A 17502-nucleotide genomic window follows, 5' to 3' on the forward strand; every position below is an offset into this window, starting at 1 on the left:
AATAATATTACCGTACTTCGATATTAGTTATAAATAGTTTTTTTTAATAATTATTTGTCCAAACACTGAATATTTTACAACAGCCATCGAATCTCAACTATTTTGTAACTCTATTTAAACAGTTTGCAACTTTTACAATTCATCTTTTCATTCTTCAGTTCATTCTTTTTGTTTCCTCAATTTCACTTTTAATATTATTATGCGTATAGCGCGTGTCTGATCCAATATCATATCAATAATAGGGATATATCATAAATTTTGTAATTTCCTAAAAAATATTCTCTAAAAAATATGTCGACCTAAAGATTATTAATTATGACTGATAATCACAGACAATTTTTTCAATTTTTCTTTTTCCCTTTCGCACCGTCGTACCGAGTTTATCGATTGTTGTTCATCCTTCCCTCTTACTTTTCTTTTTAAACAAGTACAATATTTCAAAATTCTACACTCTGTTTAAACGTTAGAATAGTAGTTTTTATACACGTCCTTAAGAAGCGTTTTACATTTTATCGATTTTGTTTCATCCTCCTTCTCCTCTAATCCCTTAGAATCGTGAGAATAATATTTTCATCCTCTCAGCTTATCCTTCTCTCGAGAAAAAAAGAAGTAGATCTAAAGTGCGCGATGAGACGAAATTCCTGGTTGTGAAGAGATCGCAATTAGCGTGACGATGCGCCGAAACCGCGTCGCGTCCCGAGAACGCGGTAATACCGCGAGCTCGTCGTTTCCGCGAAATAACTTAATCACTCGCAATTTCAAACGCAACGCTGAGACAGCGCGATCATCCGTACGAATCGCCGTTCGGAGCGAGTCCGTTTGTCGAGAGGTAAAACATGCGTAAAAGTTGGAGAGAAACGATCTACCTATTACATCTATACATTATAGTATGATTTTTTTGCTTTAATTATTGTTAGACTACACGTTTATTCGTCGTACCGTTCTTCGGATGTTTGTTCGTCGCCTTTTTTTTCTTTTTTTTACACGCAGCGTTATTTTTGAAAGGTGCTGATGGGTGTAGTAAACAAACTGTGCTTAAGTGTGCCCAAATATACGAGTGACTTGAGTAGTGATGTATGCTTTCTCTTTCTTTCCCCTTCTTTTTTTTATATGTGTGTATAGATTATAATTAATAGCGATAATAATAATAATGAAGGCTGTATGCGTAATACTAAGGTGGGTCGTACGCCCTTTCCACGCAGTTTAAAGAGTAGTTCAAAAAGACACAGAGTATGTTCCAGAAAGCACCCGATAGATATTCGTCCGTATTCAACAGGCAAGGATTATCGGGAGACAAGTAAAAATCTCTCTCTCTCTCTCTCTCTCTCTCTCTCTCTCTCTCTCTCTCTCTCTCTCTCTCTCTCTCCCCCTCTCTCTCTCTCTCGCTTTTTGTGTCCAGCTACAAGCGCACGCTCAAACTGTTACCTTTTTACCGAAGTACTCGCGTGGGTACTTTACAAAAGTCGTCAGTGATAACGAATAATGAGAAGAGAACGATGTACCGAGAATTGAAGCCTATTCGCGAGTGTAAAAATGAAATCGGACGATAATGGATAGCTTACAGCTTACAATCATAATACATAGCGATGTAAAAATCGGATTACATGGTATGCAATGCCTACGGAGTATACACTTTGTAAAGCCCAAATTAATTCTGACGTTCGTAGCGTAACGATCCAGGAGGCTCTGTAATCGAATCGAAGATACACGCTTGCTTGCTTGCTAGAAAGAAAAGAAAGGATTTGATCCTTGTATATATCCGCGTCAATCAATGTGACTACCATATATGTGCACCGATTCTAAATCGTTCCTTTTTTTTTTACGTTAGTACTTTTTCGTCAACCCTAATACCGTCTCGTTCATAATCAATAAATATCAATAAAATATCTAACATTGTTATATTTTCAAGTAAGTTACCATCCTTACTAGTCGTATTACTTTTCATGTACAGATTAAAATTAATTATCATTATATTAACAATATTCATCCTCGAATATAATTATAGTTATTAATTATATCGGTAATTATATTAAAAAAAAGATTCACAAAATATCTAAAAAATGGCAATTTCACGTGACCAGAACAGGTTTCCGTTTTCCCTCGTTTTTCATAACTTTTTACAACTCAGCGTACGCGCTTTGTACCAAACCAGGCCGATTAAAATCGCAGCACGTCTGACATTATTCGCGTGCTCAAATAATGCGCTCCTGCCACCATTTCACCCCATTATATTACCTCTTTAAATAATTCACGATCAATATTCTTCGTATAACGCATTTCTTATTATTATCAAACACTTCCGCACAGCAATCTTACTATCTCTTACTCTAGGCCATTTTTTCATGAAAAGTGCACTTAACGGTGTCCATGGAGCACCAAAAATTTAAGGGACTACCACCTCGGCAGAAATTGATTAATCGCGCTAAAATACGTTGTCGTAGTCGTATCAGAGGGCGCCGTGCCACGCCGTTGCGGTTGTGTTAGTTTCGAATATAAAATATCATTTGCGTAAATATATATCTAAATCTATCACCGGGTGAAAGCGTAGGTACATGTAAAAGTAAGGCAAAACTGGACTTCACAGAAGGATATTGGTACGGAATACATGGTATATATATATGTATACATGTATATATATCCGTAAAAATGTAAAATATATATTCCTATAAAAGCATCTCTAATATATTTCCCATTATGGGAAAATATCACAAACGTTCCCCGAAAACGTACCCGGAGACGTTTATCTCAAACAATGCATAAATCCTCATCGGTCTGAACGAATAAAGTCATTGTTTTCAAATAGAAACTCTTTTAAAAATGATCATTGAAACCGTTAGCGATTCTATTAAGTGGTCGTCGAATAAAATGTCGTATCATTCAGATAAAATAGATTTCGGATAATAAATTCGATGATGTTGGCAAGGTGGAAGCACAAATACAGATGCGACGTCTATAAAATACACAAAAAAAAATAAAAAGGCAAATAAATCGAACTCGCTTAATTTTTACATACGAATAAATAGCTTGATCTGAGAAAGACAAATCCTCTCGACAATGATGCCACGTAAATAATCAAACACAAAGTCGTATCAATGTCTGCCAAAGTAGGTACACCTTCGAACAATATCCCGCTACAGGAGACTGTTCTCGCTTGCCATTCTCTATCTCTCTCCTTAATGCCTACATTCCTAACTTAAGTTAAAACTGTTGCTGTTTACTTACATCAAAGACGATATATCTAGTCTAACAATTACATATTTTACAAAAACATTTGAAATCTGGCCCTACAGCAGACATGAAATGTCACGAAGTTAGTCATACACTGTACACTAAATTTAAAATTTACACAAATCATTTAAATATATAATTATCGCGTTTTTTACGTTCACGCGTTTCGTAGCCATTTGTACACAATTATTGTTTGTCATTTTTATTTTACAAAACTTTAAAGAGACATAAATAGCTTTCTGAAAGTCGCGATCATCGTCAAAAACCCGCTGCTCTTTCATCATCCAGCGGAACCATTTACCATTTTCACCGATACGTCCATTTAAAAAGAAGAAGTTGGTTTTCTGGTTTTCAAACGATTAAAGCATCGAGAGGTCCATATCGTGAAGGATGCACGGGAATTATGCGAACTAAAGAGCACTCGCATTTAGTGTAAAGTGTAAGATAACTTGTACACTTAAGCCTCAATAGTAGATAATAGGTAGAGTCTAAAAGTCGTGCGAGAAAGCACAGGCGTGAATAAAGTAACACTTTCAAAAGTCTGAAGCGCGTTAGTAAAGCGCACGACTTTGTCGGATACGAAAGCGGGACATACTCGAATGATTTTATTGCTATAGGTATACGTGTATATATACCCCCCCGTTAAATCAACTACAGGAACGTAGCTGTCTAAAGTAACATCGTCGTAATCGCCGTGCTTCGCGAATTACGTCTGGCCTTCTAATATTTAAAATGTATAATCTATGTTCTTTTATAGTAATAAAAAGCTGCAATCTCTGAAAATAGTTTGATGATGAGTAAAATGAATAACATTCAATAAAACGAATCCTATTCGAAAGCGCGCGCGCAATTATAGCACATATCTTATTTCTTTGTCATCGGTCGGCTGCTTAGGATAAGCTGTATATACGCAGTCTCAGTTGAGGTATTTACGACATTTGCGGGAACCGCAAGTACACGGGATCTTGATATCCTCGAATGGGAATTTGTAGTCGTACGTCAACTCCTCCCCTTGAATGATGCGACGAAGAGCAAAAATCAGTATGTGTTTCTTACCTAGAATGTCTACCACTCGCGAGTAGCAGTTTGGCTGTAACATATGTATTTTCATATAATATGCATATTTATCACAGATATTCAAATGCATCGCATGTAATTGTGCATTAATATATGTGATATTAATATTAACGTAACGCTTGATTACACATATATTATGGGATCAAAATTATACATAATGCAAGTTAAGATATTTTTTAATATATTTAAAAACAATAGAAATAATGTTATTAAATAATAAAAGCTTTTCTTTCAATTTCAATTATTAGATGAATTCTTGGTAAAAGTAAAAAGAAAGGAATCTCTCGTACCTCGCACGAATGATTGATAAATCTAGCTGCATTCCCTTTCATAGTAGCGTCAACAACTAGATGATCGTCGATTTTAAACATGTAGCAGCCTATGTTCTTGCTGTCGTAGTACTTTTCTCTCTTGTCGGTCAAGGAAGATCGAATAACCTAATGATAATCAATAATTTTAATAATAATGACAATAACAGCGATATCAATTATAAATATCGCGACATTCACTTCTAATATCTATGAATAGTTGCCTGCTACTTACTTCACCGGCGTATTCAATGACCATCTCACCAGGCTCGATGTCTCTCAAACAAAACAGTCCTCTACCATGTATGTGGGAATAATACACACCGACAGATGTTTTTGATGTTTCCTTAAGTATTCTAAAGCGCATTGCCATGGGTAAATTGGTACTCGCGACTCGCCTGAAACATTCATCACAGTGGACTATTGAATGCATTATTAACAACGGCGTTTGCTTAGTTTTAATCTGAAATATTGCTGATTCTATTTATATAACCCAGAGAAACATTATACATCTTACATTCAATGTATATATAAAAAACATTATTAGTATTTAAAAAAATGCAAATTTATCAAACCGATAGTGCACGATATCGCGCAAAAACGTCATTATATAACACTTGTATTAATAATGTGTCAAATATCAGAAATTATGTGTTACTTTACAAGAGACAATTAAATTGGTTAGAACAGAATACATTTGAATTAAATTATATATTTGAAATACAAAACAAAAAAACCCGTTTTATAAGCAAAGTGAATTTCTCAATAGATTTTATGCTGTTTTGTCTTGAGGCGGCAAAGTAAAAAAAAATTATGCTTATCACAAAAATATTAAACTAGACCACTGCCTTTGTAATAACACAAAAGAATACTTGTAATTACTACTGTGAATGTAAATGCAGTACTAATATGTACTTTGTGAAAACATAGCCTACTTACTTTTAAACAAAACCATAGGAGAAGAAATTAAAAGTTTCTTTCTGTAACTTCAATGGAAGAAAAGTAAGTACCTAGGTTGAATCTTCATCACTTTCGTCATCACTATTCTCGTTTCAAGTTCTTTTTACGCGTGGCCAGTACAACACGGAAATTAATCGCAGCTTCATTCAGAAAGGGGCCATGTGCTACACGCGTATCTTTCTGTACTAAACCTAAACTTCCATAATGAAGATCGTCCTCTTTACTAGTGTCATACATATCGCGTACAGAAAGACGTGCCTATCCGTGTATAGCGAGGATTGAAATTGTCAACTTAATTTGGATCAAAATATTACATGTACCCTTTCTCTGTTCTAACCGATTCAATTGCAAAATAACGTGGCACTTTGTCTTTACGCCGTCTGCGTGTACGCAACGAGTCTTTACCTAGATTCCGTTTCCGATATTGTAATTATGTTAGGATGCGGCCTGTGCTGCGACGCCAACCAGCTAAACATGTCGTGCACTTTCCTGCCCTTGAAGGGCTCGGCCCGTGCGGCCCCGTTGGCGCACGCCGCCGGTAACTCGTTCTCCAGCTCGTCGGGTTTCGGCGGCGCCAGATTGTGAAATTTCGGCTTGTACTTGCTGCACCTGTTGACGCCCGGCAGTTGCTCGATCAGGTAAATCGCCGCGTTGTTCTCCAAGCCAAGACCCTCGGACAGGGGGTTGTGAGGCAGAGGGGGCAGGTTGTGAGCCTTGCGTGCATTCTGCACCGCCTCGTACACCGTTGCCCAGACTTCAGTCATGGACGAAGCGGTATGGGTGAAACCGTCCTGCGACTTGATCTCGTACATCAGGATCGGTCCCTTCGAGCAGTTCTTCTGCACTTGCGGCGGAATCTGCGGCGGACTGTTTCGCAGCGGTCTGATCGACTTGGTCACTATTCTGGGTTTCTTGACAGCTACGGGCGGCGCCTTCGCCTTGAGTATGTTCACCTTCGCGTTCTCCACAGGCTGCACCTTGTCCTCGAGCTTGTTCGCCTTGAGCGTGAACGTTTTGATCGGCAGCAGTTGCAGCGACGCGATCTGAGGCACCTGATTCGACGGCAATATCTCCACGGACGTCACCTGCGGTGCCTTTTTACTTTGGGTGACCGCCTTCATGTTGCGCGTGATTTTGTAAGAGCCGTCCTGCAATTGTTTCTGCAGCACTATCTTCAACGACGTGTTTTGCAGCTTCTCCTTGTCGAGCTCCAGTTTGAGATTCTCCTTCACCTTCTCTATAGTCTCCGTATTCAGCTTGATACTGTCGCTGATGTTGTCGAGCGCGGTCTCTGGTTTTAACTGCATGATCTGCTCGGCGATTTCCTTCTTCGGTTCCACAATTTCCGGCTCGGCTGGTTTGATCACCGGCTTCGTCGGTTCCTCGATCGCCAGGTCATCTTTCTTCGCCGGATCCTGCTTCAGTGTCACTGCTTGCATCGGTAGTACCCTGTTCATTGGTCTACTAGGCGGCATGTTGCTCATCGGCATTGTAATTTTATTTTGCACAGGATTAGAATTGGAGACAACCGGGCTGTTGCTATTGACGTTTGCGCTCGCAGAGTTCGGACTCAACGCGACACCGCTGCTGTAGCTCTTGAGCATGCTATTTACATCGTGATTCGACTTATTTACAATTAGATTCCTCTGCGTGACATAATGATTCGATAGAGGCGGTATCTTGGACGATGATATGCTGGAGTTGATCATGCTGGTGTTCTCCGACACGTGTTTCGAGTCAAAGTACGGCCGCACGCTGTTGCTCATCGGTTGCTCCGCACCGAACAACGGCTCGGTGATCTTCCAGGCGGCTCCGTGATTCGCCTGTACTGAGTGCATGACCGGACTAGGTCTCACAGCGACACGGGGAATCATCGGCATCGCGTGCGGTGGCGGCGGCGGCGGCGCTGGTGGTGCTGACGGTGGCGGTGGTACCGGCGGTGATAGCCTCGGCGTCGCGTTTGACGAGCATACATCCGCCACCTGAATCGACGCCATTGGATGCTCGATGCTCGTATTTTGACACGGTATCGGTGACACGGCGCTGCACGCGACGCCACCGTAAATTCGCTCGTGGGACGTGGCGGAAATGTTGATCTGCGACGGCGTCGTGATTGGTTCCACTGATAGCGTTGGCGGCGACATTGATACTGGTGCTGGTACCGATGCCGATAACAACGCTGGTGCTGGTACTGGTACTGGTGCTGGTGTTGGCACTGGTGCCGGAGCTGCCGTTGGCACCGGTGGCAGCGGCGGCGCCGACTGGTTCACCACCACGTAAGGCACTCCGGACACGTTGGGCATACCACTCACGCCTTGCACGCTCGCTATGTTGGGCACGCCAGCTATGTTGGGTACACCAGACATGCTCGGCATGCTCGATACATTCTGCATCGTCGTCACGGTGGGTACGCCCGGCACAGCCTGTACATCCACGATGGGCTCCATCAGTTTGGACGCCTGAAACACCTGGGTTGTCGTCTGGTAGCTGCTGGCCAACACCTGTGGTACGGTGCCCGCCATGAACTGACTGGACGACATGACGGTGTTGCTGACAATTGTCTCCAACCCGTAGTACATCGGTTGATTCGACACGAACATACCACCAGTTGGATCAGTGAACATCTCCAAGGTAGGAGTGGAGCTCAGCAGAAGTTGCTCCGACGATATAACGCCACATTGGATCGCACTGGGTTGCTGTTGTATGATAGTGCCCAATACTGTAGGCTGCGTTTGCGCGATTTGCACGCTCGGCAATATCGATATACCACCGTTCTGCAGCGCTAGTAGATTGTCGGTGGACGGTGCTTGTATATAAGTGCCCGGTACCAAGGGATTCGCGGCGATCAGCTGCGGCTTGAAGCCTGTCTCGTGTTGTCCACCGCCTATCGTCGTGATATACTGTAAGTTTTGGCCGGATTGCTGCTGCAGCGCCTCCACGTAAGCGGACATGATGCCTGGCGGTGCCACTTGCTGAAGGATCACCGTGGGCGGTCTCTGGGCGGCCTGATGCAGAATCACCGGCGGGCTGTTCGTCATCGCCGCCGGTTGGAATCTGGCATTGTGCGCGACGTTGTGCGGCGCGTGCATCATGTTCTTTAGAAGATGCTGCTGCTGCTGCTGCTGCTGCTGCTGCTGCTGTTGCTGCAATTTGACGCTCTTGGTCTTAGGTTTGGCCACCCGTGAATTCTTCGACTTGGAAGAGACTCGGGCGACCTGTGCGTTCATCTGCGCGGATTCGTGCGCGGTCTGCATGCCCGTGGACGAGAAATTGGGCGACATCTCCGGGCTTGGGACGGTCTGCGAGCTCGTGCTGTCCGGTGAGTTCATGGGCGTGTTCACCATGCCCTGCGCCGTAACGTTGGAATCGTTGGAGACGGACGGCGGGTCTGTGATCTCCGTTATCTGCACCGTGCTTTCCTGAGGAGGTAATACTGCTGGGTTCGGCAGGGTGGTGGTCCTGCGAGTGTACTGAGTCTGTACGATCACATCGTTGGACGTTAATACTGTCTGGTGCACGGTCTCGACGGTGGCGTGCGTCGCATGGATCTGCGGTGTGATGATCGCCTGGGCGATAGGTTCGATCTGGATACTCGGATGGGGTGACGCCACGGACGCCTCGATGGGCGATGTCGCCTGGATATCCGTGTAATCGGTCGTCAGGGTGTGGCCTTCGGACGGCGAGAGCGTGATGAACTGCGGAGAGCCCATATTCGCCGAAAATCCCGACTCTGGCGACGCCAGCTTGTTATCCATGGTCTCCGAGTCGCTATCGCTGGTAATCATAGCGTCGCAATTGTCCAGGTGACGATTGTAACTTTCCTCGTTACGGTACGTGCGACCGCACCTCTTGCAGGTAACGTCGATGTGCTCGAACGGTGACGACTCGTACGACGTGTGAGTCAGCCTCTCATGCGCCATTATGTGTTGCGACGAGACGCACTCGTCGTCGCTCGAGATATCGCCTGCGCCGTCCACTTGTGGGATCTGCAGATTCACCTTGAGATTCTTCTCCTTGAACAAAATTTCCGCCTTGTGCAAGGTACACCTGGCGGTTGGTACGGTTATAAAATTGCCTCCTCTACTCTTCGTCTTTTGCGACTTGTCACACGCGCCGCTTGATACGTGCGACCTAATAAAGATACGTTTCGAATGCAAAAGATTTGAAGATCGCGCGTACAAGCTAAGCTCCTTCTCCGTGTTCGGCTCGCCCGCGTCAGACGAGTGCTCGTCGTTAATACCATCCAATTGCGGGATCGATAACGATTCGGACGTTTGCTGGTTCGCGTTTTTCTCCTCCGTGTTGTACTCCGGTGAACTGCACTCGCTGGCGCTATTAGCGTCAGCCGACCCGTCGACCTGCACTATTCGCGGCTGCTGCTGTCTCGGATGCCAGAACAGCCTCTTGTGTTCTTTCGCGTCATCCCTGGCTGGCAACACACGACGATTCAGTCCAGCGGAATCCTCGATGCAGTACTTCAACTCGCGCACCGAGTCGGATAGTATATTAGGCGTGTTCCCTCTTCCGACGGTAACCATGATACTCTCCGGGATTCTCAATTCGTGGAACATAGACGTGCGTTCATTTTGCGCATCGAGAGAGACGATGAGACCAGTCTCGTTAGACTTGGTGCTGGATGGATTTCGAGGCAATTTTCGTCTCTTTATGTTAGAACCATAGGTGTTGTCTAGCTTGCAGCTCCAGGTGAGGCTGCAAGAGCGCTGATGATGCCTCTGACCGCCGACGATCAGCGGATTGTTCGACATCACCTCGGATTTGGAGCGTTTCAACTCTCTACCAGCGCGTTTCTGGCTTTTCGAGTTAAACAGATCGTCCATGAGGTCCTGCATCGCGGTCTTCGCCTCCAATCGCACCCAGAGATCGTTGTGCGTTCCCAGTTCCAGTAAAGACGAATCCATTTTCGAAATTTTGCTCTCCGACGGCTTTATCGTCTCTTCGACTTCCGACGACAGCATGTCATCCTTAAACAAATCTGTACTGAAAGAACTGTCGTTCTTCAGATCCATGGCTAAAAAATCTTCGTACGACATCTTCGGAAAAATGTCCTGCATGGAGATTCCATCTAACAGATCGTGCGGCAAATCCTCAAATATCGCCTCCTTCAGTTCCGGCGGTAAAAGATCCGTGTTGTTTTGCTCCGCTAAATTCTCATCGACCTCTTTATTGCACACGATATCAATGAGCGTATCTAGGGTCTGTTTAACAGCAAAATAATCGACTCTCTGCGCGTCTATCGACACTTCTTCCTTCTCCTGCTCTTTACTGTGATCGATGGTGATATTATTCTCCATGTCGGACGAGACGTCCGGCATATGCACTTGCACGTAAGTCCTAATGTAATATCTAACTATCTTGTAAGGGTTCACTGTGGACCAGTAAAGTCTAGAGCATTTGTAATCGCATGGTATTATCTTTTCAGCTGTGTCAGAAAATTCTGGAATGATGGTACCCAGACAGTCAACCATCAAAGAACCTATCATCAGCTTGACCTTGTTGGGTTCGGCGAACTTCTTTTTCTTACGATCCAACTCCACGTACACCGGCCGCTTCAAACTGAACTCGTTCTCGTTCTGCAGGGATTTGTAAGTCTGAGTGTTCGAATGTAAGACGCAAAATACCGTCTTATCGTCATTGAAGGCGAGCCCGACGTTCCTCGCGCACGGAAAATGAAAGGTGTTGCTGCAGTTCTTTGCGCAGCATCCAATACTCGCGCCCTTCTTACCGCACTCGGAGCAGCGGATCAAACGACCCCTCGAAATGGCACTATGGACATTCTGCAGTGAGCCGTCGATCTCCTCGAACACCTCATTTGACCATAGCGCGCAATTTGCGTGCACCCATTCGTTCTGCCCGCAATACAGCAGCCTGCCCTCCTTTGTCTCGTGTCCGTCGCCCAAGCCTTTGCACAAACAACACGACCTGCTGTCCTCGACGTGGATATTGTAGAGATTCGCCGTTTTCGCTGCGATCGCCTTCGGCGCTTTCATCACCTCCTCTTTCCACGCCTCCAAGATAGGATCGTCAAACTTTGTCGTTAGAACGGTGTCTTTGCCAATGTCTTTAGTAGGTGTTAATGTATCGTCGTTTTCGTCGCTGCTCTTAAAATTCTTCGGAGTAAACCACGGAAAGACCTCTTGCAAAATATCGTGATACGTTTCTAACAGATCTTTCAAACCGACCCGGTTGATTACATGCTCCATATCACAATAAAATTGCGACAGTGATTTATACTCGTTACCATTCACCTTACGTTTCACAGACATTAAAGTGGGGGAGGGCCTCGCGATGATTTGTTGCTCCGAGCAATGACATTCCGTGACGTCGTTCGAAGAAACTAACGAATCCTGATTCGCCCAGTCTTTTCTCTCGCTGTCTGGAGAGTCCTTCGGAATACAGTTCTTCACCCTAACCGAGCATTCTCTTAGATGGAATTTCTGTCGTAGCCGTCGCAGACCTTTTCTACCAGGACCGTCCGTCGAATGTTCCTCCGAATCGGGCTTGTTTATACCGTCTCTGTAATTGGCGCCCGAACTCGAGTCGGTATCCGCGGACTTGTCACCATTGCACTCTTCCAATTCCTCGTTTTCCTTCGCACAGCTCGTCTCGCTCTTGTCCTCGGGAAACTCGAGTCTCCTCACGCTTGAAAGTGGTCTGCAGAGGCATTCCTTTCTGGGACTCCACTTGAGAGCCGTGCAAACCTTGCGGTTTTTACTCAGAGATTTTATCACGCCGATGAAACCCGCCTTCAGCTCCGCCTCTATGGCATTCCTCCAGATGGAGGAATTCGAGTTGGAAGAGCATTGGCTGCATGTGAATTCGATCGAATCGGGCAGGTAACTAAGTATCTGGTAACGCTCATCGGAAAGGCCTTCGCAACGGGCATGTACCCAGCAGGAACACTCGCTACACTCCATCATCTAAAAGAACATACGTACGGTCGTGATACGTAAGTAGCAGGCACAAGATAAATTTTGTGTCCGTGAATTTATTCTACATCGAAATTGCCGCGTAGATACTCACCTTTGTGTCGAAATCGTTTTCGTTGTAACATCTCTGACACAATGGACAATAGTTTCCTTGCTGCCTTAACTTAAAGCACATAGAGCAAAGAGGTAAATTACCAACGTGAACGTTGACACCCTCGCTACCGCAGCTTTTACACTTAATACAACTCTGGCAAACGTAAGGTCGATCGGGACTGTACAATCTAGAGCTAACACCGGACTTTGACAGACATGAATGGTGAAACGATTGACGACAACGAATGCAGGATAATTTCGGGCCGGATCTGAGATGGCAGGATTGACATATCGTACACCGGGGACAACACCAGTTTGGCTGTGCACAAGCGTTCCATTCACTGGGTTCCAAACAGAAGGCATGGTATGGCTCGCAACAGCATTGACAGTGGATCAGCTGTAAAGAATGATCGTTATGTTGATAGTTCTCGAAGAGACATGACGCGTTACTAGTATATGTACATTTGTCATCCACCTATGAACGATATTGCAAATATTACTTACTGGCTCTTTACCGGCGCTTCCGCACAGATAGCAAATAGCAGGTATGTGAAACAGCTCAGAACCGATAAGAGCAAAACCCTTTGCTCCGACCTCGGAAGGATCGTATTGCTCCCAGAAATCTATAGAAACTGTGTATACAGTCTCCATAGTTGCCTTAGAAACCTGCAATAAATATGTTAGTTACATCACTTTTCAATTCCATTCAGATTAAGTTTACAAGTTTTATATTTAATCAAATACATAAAAATATGTATAGATATAAACGAAGTAACACGAGCTCATTCAGTGCCACGAAAAGCAGAATAAATATTCGTGTAACACATATACTTGGGCCTGAAAAATATCTTACCACTGAAAAATGCGACGTCGATACACTCTGCTGTGGTTTTCCTCTTCTCGAGTGAGACTGTTGTGTCATATTAACGCCAAGACTTAAATTCTCTTCATTATGCTTCTGCACTTCCTTGTCTTTCGTAACGTCGTCCCTCTTCTCTGTCCTTTCGGTTTCCTTCTTTGGAATGTTTTTGCCGTGTTCGTTGTCTTCTTTCGCGTCTGCAGTGGGAAAAGTTGCGATGGGTTGCCCAAGCGCGACACTGGCGCTTCGGCAAACGTGCTTAACCCTCGGTCCTTTCAACTCGAGTCTCTGTCTAAGAGGTTGCGAATGTTGGCCACCGGTCGAAGAGGCAAGCGCTGGACTTTTAATTTTCTTTCTTACTTTAATCCTGTTATTTTTCCTCCGTTTTTTGTTAGGCGATATACTCATCGAGGAATCAACTGCAACAAAATGATGTCGTGAGTGCAAATAAAGTAATAAAGTTTGAAACGAGTACTTGTAAAATAAAATAAGTTGTTTTACATTTATCTAATTTTGTGTAGAAAAAGTGCGCTCCGGTGCCCTGATAACTCGTTTTCTGTCCCATTTCGAAATTTCGCCAACTCATGGCGGACTTGAATAAATTTCTTTCCAAGCTGTCTTCCGCGGGCCAACTGAGTTTAGACGGGCCCAAATTTTGCCCCTGACCATCCTCGTCTTGACTGAGCGGCAGAGAAATGCTCAAAGGATCTCTCATTAACGGTGGTAACAATGCGTTCAAGCCTGTCCTCAAGACAGGCGGAATGTCATAGCATTTCAAACACATTTTTAACCAGCACGCCGGGCATCTGGCTTTATACACGCATCTCATGAGATTCCATTGTTGACTCCTCACTACGGGCGGGACTAAACACAGGCCGTCGCCTTTATGACACTTGAGAATGGGAAGAACATTGCTCGAGGATTTAGCGCAGGCCTGATGTTTGATCATTTTGCTTATAAACTTTCGGCAAGATTCGCAACTGTGGATGCCAAACTTGCGCGCCTGTTTCACGAATCGATAAAACCGTACTGCGCCGCAAACACCGCATTTTATAGTTCCTGTTAATCCTGAAAGACAAAATAAATTACAATCATTAGATACGATTGGATTGTTGCTGGAGATAAAAATGTAACGATAAAACAGCTTTACAGCGGCTATAAGAAAGATACCTAAATTAGTGTTTCCTCCCATAGTGTTACTGGTGCTCGTCGTTGAAAATGGTCCTTCAGTTCCAGCTAAACACTTGTTATCCAACTTTAATCGTGCTTTTCTCAATATAACTTTGCCGCTATTGAGTTTCATTCTGCTCAATTCGGATTGCTCGCCTTCCGAGTGATTGCTGTGCTCGCTTTCGCTTTCAGATAAATTGTTCTCCGCCTCAAAACTGTTCAACGTACTAACCACAGTCTTGTTACCATTTTCAGGCTGATCCTTAGTTTCTGCACAGCCATCTTCCGTTAATCCCGCACCACTCTCAAGGTTCGCCTGATTACTTAAATCGCTCGCTATCTCATTTTGAGTTCCCGATCTCGTCTGAACTCTGGAAGACTCGAAGTGTGGAACATTGGAATCGGGAAGAACTTTTGTAGGAATAGAAATCTGCTTCTGATTTCTGGGAATTGTTGATTTCACAGTTTGTGCCGTCCTGCTCGAGTTCTGTGAGCATTCTTGATTATTATTAGAGCTGTCGGATGTGCCGTTTGATACTTTATTCTTACACGATATATTATGGGATTTCTTTACTTCTCTATGAGTGGATTTTGATATTTGTGCGTTTTGTACAGAATTCGCTGATCTCTCCGTATTCTTTATTGATTGAGTTATAATCTCGGCATTGGAGTTTACGCCTTGAATCACCCTTTTCGGCTTGCCCCTCGCGTCTTTGTCCTTAAATTTTGTACACAACTTGCTAACCGCGTCCCCTTTCAATTTTGATTCCAAGCTGCTGAGCTTATCCGAATTTAACTTAGTCTTTTTAACGTGCACGCCAATTTCATTCTCGCTGTGCTCCGTAACAGAGATTTCCTCCAATTCCTCGATGAACCTCTTGTTCGGCTTTATAACCCTCGACGAGTGCACGCTGCGAACTGGTAAAACGAATTTCCTCACTGAGCTAGGCTTCTCTCCAGATTGCACCACCAAACTACGCCCGTTACTCCCGCTGGATTTTGCCCTCTGAAGCAATCTTTTTGCAGTACTGTTACGCAACTGTCTGGTTCTCTGATGCTGGTCCAAGATGTTGTTCACTGATTTTAGCACCGGGTTCTTCAAGTAATTCGAAAACTTTATGTTCTTACAATTCTTGCGACTTTTAGCTCTGTGAATCTTTGGAGTGTGTTTAGCATCCGGGTTTGTAACTGGTTCTGTGATGTCACCGACTGGTTTTGGATTTGCGGCTTCGCTAAGCTTCTCTGCGCCGTTTCTGATGTCTGCAGGGGAATTTTTAACATCAGCAACGTCCTTCTTCGCGCTGGACTGTGGTGCAAGATTTTTGACTGTGACAGACGGCAACTTATCGCTGGTCTCCTCTGCATCGTGTTGCTGTGTTTTTATATAGGATGCAGAAAGATTAGCCTCTTTAGTGCTAAATCCGTGGAATGGTGGATGTTCCTGGGGAAAGATTGCCTGTATGAGTACTAGAAGTGACAAACCGTTCAACAGTTACAATCTACAAGCATGATCTTACGGCGTACGTCATTACCTACGTGTACGACAATCAAAGTAACAGTCAAGCCGTCAAAGTAAACAAACGAGTGACCAATACGCTAGGTTTACTTCTACATGACAACTCGGCTACCACAGGACTCTTTCCTACATTCTCTCTGGCCGCTGAGAAGTTACGGAGCGACAATCGCAAAAGGCACGTCTCACTGACGTACTCCGTACCAAGAGCGGCCAGGGCGAGAGCGTATACAGATCACTACCGCTCGACCGACATACGGAAGGGGAGGCGAACGCTAAAGCGAGAAACGAATCGTGCAACGGCAGGCAAGGGCCGCGAAGGCGTCGCGTCGCGTCGCGTCGCGTCGCGCACCTGCCGTTCCACGACCGCCGCCGATAGGTTAACCCGCGCGCTACGCCGCGCCAGCCAAGGCTCGTCGGCCCGCGTATCGCGAGTCCACCGCGTATCCCGCCGAGTCCCAGCGTGTTCTCGCGACACCAGCCGGGCAAAATACGCGCGAGCGGCGTCGCGCGACGCGACGCTCGTCGGTCTCGCGCGACCTCGGCAACCAACGGCGACGGCAACGGCGACGGCGACGGCGACGACGGCGGCGACGGTGGACGACCATGGACGGCGACGGCGATGGCGACGGCGACGGCGACGGCGACGGCGGACGCCTCGGCGCGACTTTTTTCCCCCTCACCTTCTCGTTGTCGCCGAATGTTTCGTTGAACAGGGAAAGTCCGTAGTAGATGTTCTCGGCGACAGTTACCGGATCGTTCTGCGCTGCCTCAGGCTGGCCCAGCACCTTGATCCGTTTCCTGGTGGCCGTCTTCGGCGGCTTCCCGGGAAACTTGGACCTTCCCATGTTCGCCTGTTTTCAACGACGTACCTCAACCTCGCAGCGAAATTCCGCTTCCATTTTACTCGCGATTTGTGCCCACGGCCGAGAGGCGCACCGACTCTCTCGCGTACACTATACACCGACGTACGTTCTCTGATATATACGCGCGCGCGCGCGAGCACACACACACACACGGACGCAGGGGCCGCCGTGTGGTCTCTCGGGCCGCTGCCTGTTCGGCCGACGTCGGCCGGCGTCGGCCAGGCTCGGCCGCGGGCCGCAAAATACGCGCGTACTTGTCAAACAGAGAGCCTGGGCTACTAAGGCGGGCTACGCCGTTAAAGCGCGCGCGGGCGAGCGCGCGCCGCCGTCACGGCCTTCGCCGATCTACTCGCCTTTGGACCCGTCGCGCTCTCGGCACGATCGCTGCGACACACGGATTCGCTCGTTCGAGATTCGCGGAGACTCGCAACTCGACGGGATCCGCCTCGAGAATCGACGTTCGACCGCCGCTAAAGTGACT

The 17502-nt window shown here is 45.7% G+C and overlaps 1 protein-coding gene across 2 annotated transcripts; it reads right to left on the minus strand.

Moving 5' to 3' along the window:
• Positions 1 to 165: 165 nt before the first annotated feature.
• LOC105567631 (histone-lysine N-methyltransferase trithorax) lies at positions 166 to 17229 on the minus strand. 2 transcript variants are annotated; one of them, XM_012022640.1, is made up of 10 exons: positions 16908 to 17229; positions 14643 to 16083; positions 13974 to 14540; positions 13467 to 13891; positions 13118 to 13279; positions 12615 to 13010; positions 5979 to 12511; positions 4849 to 5011; positions 4596 to 4742; positions 166 to 4318 (listed from the first exon to the last, which is right to left on the minus strand). In XM_012022640.1, exons 1-10 carry the CDS (start codon positions 17001 to 17003, stop codon positions 4145 to 4147), a joined length of 10104 nt encoding a protein of 3367 aa, XP_011878030.1. In that variant the 5' UTR covers positions 17004 to 17229; the 3' UTR covers positions 166 to 4144. The 2 variants fall into 2 exon arrangements, with proteins under 2 accessions (XP_011878030.1, XP_011878029.1); XM_012022639.1 differs by having other exon boundaries at positions 16839 to 17229.
• Positions 17230 to 17502: the final 273 nt, after the last annotated feature.

This window comes from Vollenhovia emeryi, unplaced genomic scaffold (assembly GCF_000949405.1).
Source record: "Vollenhovia emeryi isolate VEMERY1.0 unplaced genomic scaffold, V.emery_V1.0 DF939136.1, whole genome shotgun sequence".
NCBI lineage: Eukaryota > Metazoa > Arthropoda > Insecta > Hymenoptera > Formicidae > Vollenhovia > Vollenhovia emeryi.

Bases quoted from the DNA above. Each gene is read 5' to 3' on its own strand.
- LOC105567631 (XM_012022639.1), bottom strand. From the start codon at position 17,003: ATGGGAAGGTCCAAGTTTCCCGGGAAGCCGCCGAAGACGGCCACCAGG. The intron at 16,084-16,838 runs GTGAGGGGGAAA...ATCTTTCCCCAG, and splicing joins CATTCGGCGACAACGAGAAG to GAACATCCACCATTCCACGG. The intron at 13,011-13,117 runs GTAAGTAATATT...CATTCTTTACAG, and splicing joins GAAGCGCCGGTAAAGAGCCA to CTGATCCACTGTCAATGCTG.